The sequence below is a fragment of the Plasmopara halstedii genome (assembly GCF_900000015.1).
Source record: "Plasmopara halstedii genome assembly, contig: Scaffold_1583, whole genome shotgun sequence".
NCBI classification, from domain to species: Eukaryota; Oomycota; class Peronosporomycetes; order Peronosporales; family Peronosporaceae; genus Plasmopara; species Plasmopara halstedii.
The window spans coordinates 663,248-664,430 of NW_020188494.1; the positions used below are offsets into that span (position 1 = coordinate 663,248).

Sequence of the window (1,183 nt, forward strand, 5' to 3'; positions counted from 1 at the left end):
TCCATTGAGTTTTACTACAAAATGGAAAACTTAAGATTCAAATATAGGCGGCTTTGGCGCAGAAATACAATTTGGTTTTGGACGGAAGACTATATTTGCCTTGGATTTAGGTTTTGGGTACTCCTGGAAAAATATTCAGAACGTCACCACTTTTTAGAAGTCGTATAAGCCATGTCAAGCGCGTGCTGTAGAGTCTAATTCATTACACTGCAACCCCGCTCTTTCCGGCCCGGGAATTGAACCCTTGACCTCCCGGTTCTGAAGTGAACAGCATTCCACTGCCCCATAGGTTCGGTTTTCTGAGAACCCTTGGGGCAGCGCTATACTCGTACTCGTTCTAATATGGAACATACACTAGTAAGCTTACTCTAAGCAAAGAGCTACGGTAGCCCCGCTGCAGGCGCTCTTTGGATGAACGTTTGGGAATTCTCTGATCAGCAACATGGTCGTCTACATCACATGGTACACTGCTTTCTAAGTCGAGCGACGAGGTCGTCGTTCTTGGCTTTTGGAGGACCAGTTCTTTTTCGGTTGATATCTCTTCAGGTTGCTGGCGTATACAGAATGGCACGAGTGCTGTGTACAATTGGGACGTGGGCACGCCGATGATGCATTGACGTTCCGAGAGGTCAGTGTCAGGGATACGGTCTTTCAATGTGGTCGCGATCCTATAGTCGATTGTGGAGGAGGCTTCTCCATTTGCGTCCTTCAGCCTGCGTAGTTTGAGGCGGCACCAACAGGTCGGTACACAGTCGGGACTAAACGTGTGCTCAGGAAACCTTATTCGTCGGTGTCCTGAGCTGCATTGGCTTTTTCGTCTCCTCTCCCCAATTTTGGCCAGCTGAGCCAACATTTACGTCCAGTTCGCCAACTTCCATTTTTTCGGCGGTATACAGTACTTGGAGCGATAGGGATGGCAGGATGAAGGTCGCAAGAGTGCAACAGCCAGCGCTGTCGGCGCCTTGTTCGAAACAGATGATGTTTGTTTGGCGAGCTTTGAACCTCTAGTTGGCTAGGTGGTCAGCGTGCTGGTTGGCCAGGTGGTTCGCGTGCTGGTTGGCGCTTCTGTCAATGTGCTTGAGCTTTTGGCTGATAAATCGTCGACTTAGTTCTTCGCCATTTTGTAGCTGGCGCGGACACGGGGTTTTATAGCCGAAAATTCCACGGATTCGCGCGTATTAAT

At 49.3% G+C, this 1,183-nt stretch overlaps 1 protein-coding gene across 1 annotated transcript; it reads left to right on the forward strand.

Annotated features, from left to right (window-relative positions):
• Window positions 1-442: 442 nt before the first annotated feature.
• On the forward strand, window positions 443-721 carry PHALS_01720 (uncharacterized protein; the record flags this gene model as incomplete). Its single annotated transcript, XM_024716166.1, has 2 exons — window positions 443-462; window positions 547-721. 2 exons carry the CDS (start codon window positions 443-445, stop codon window positions 719-721), a joined length of 195 nt encoding a protein of 64 aa, XP_024581792.1.
• Window positions 722-1,183: the final 462 nt, after the last annotated feature.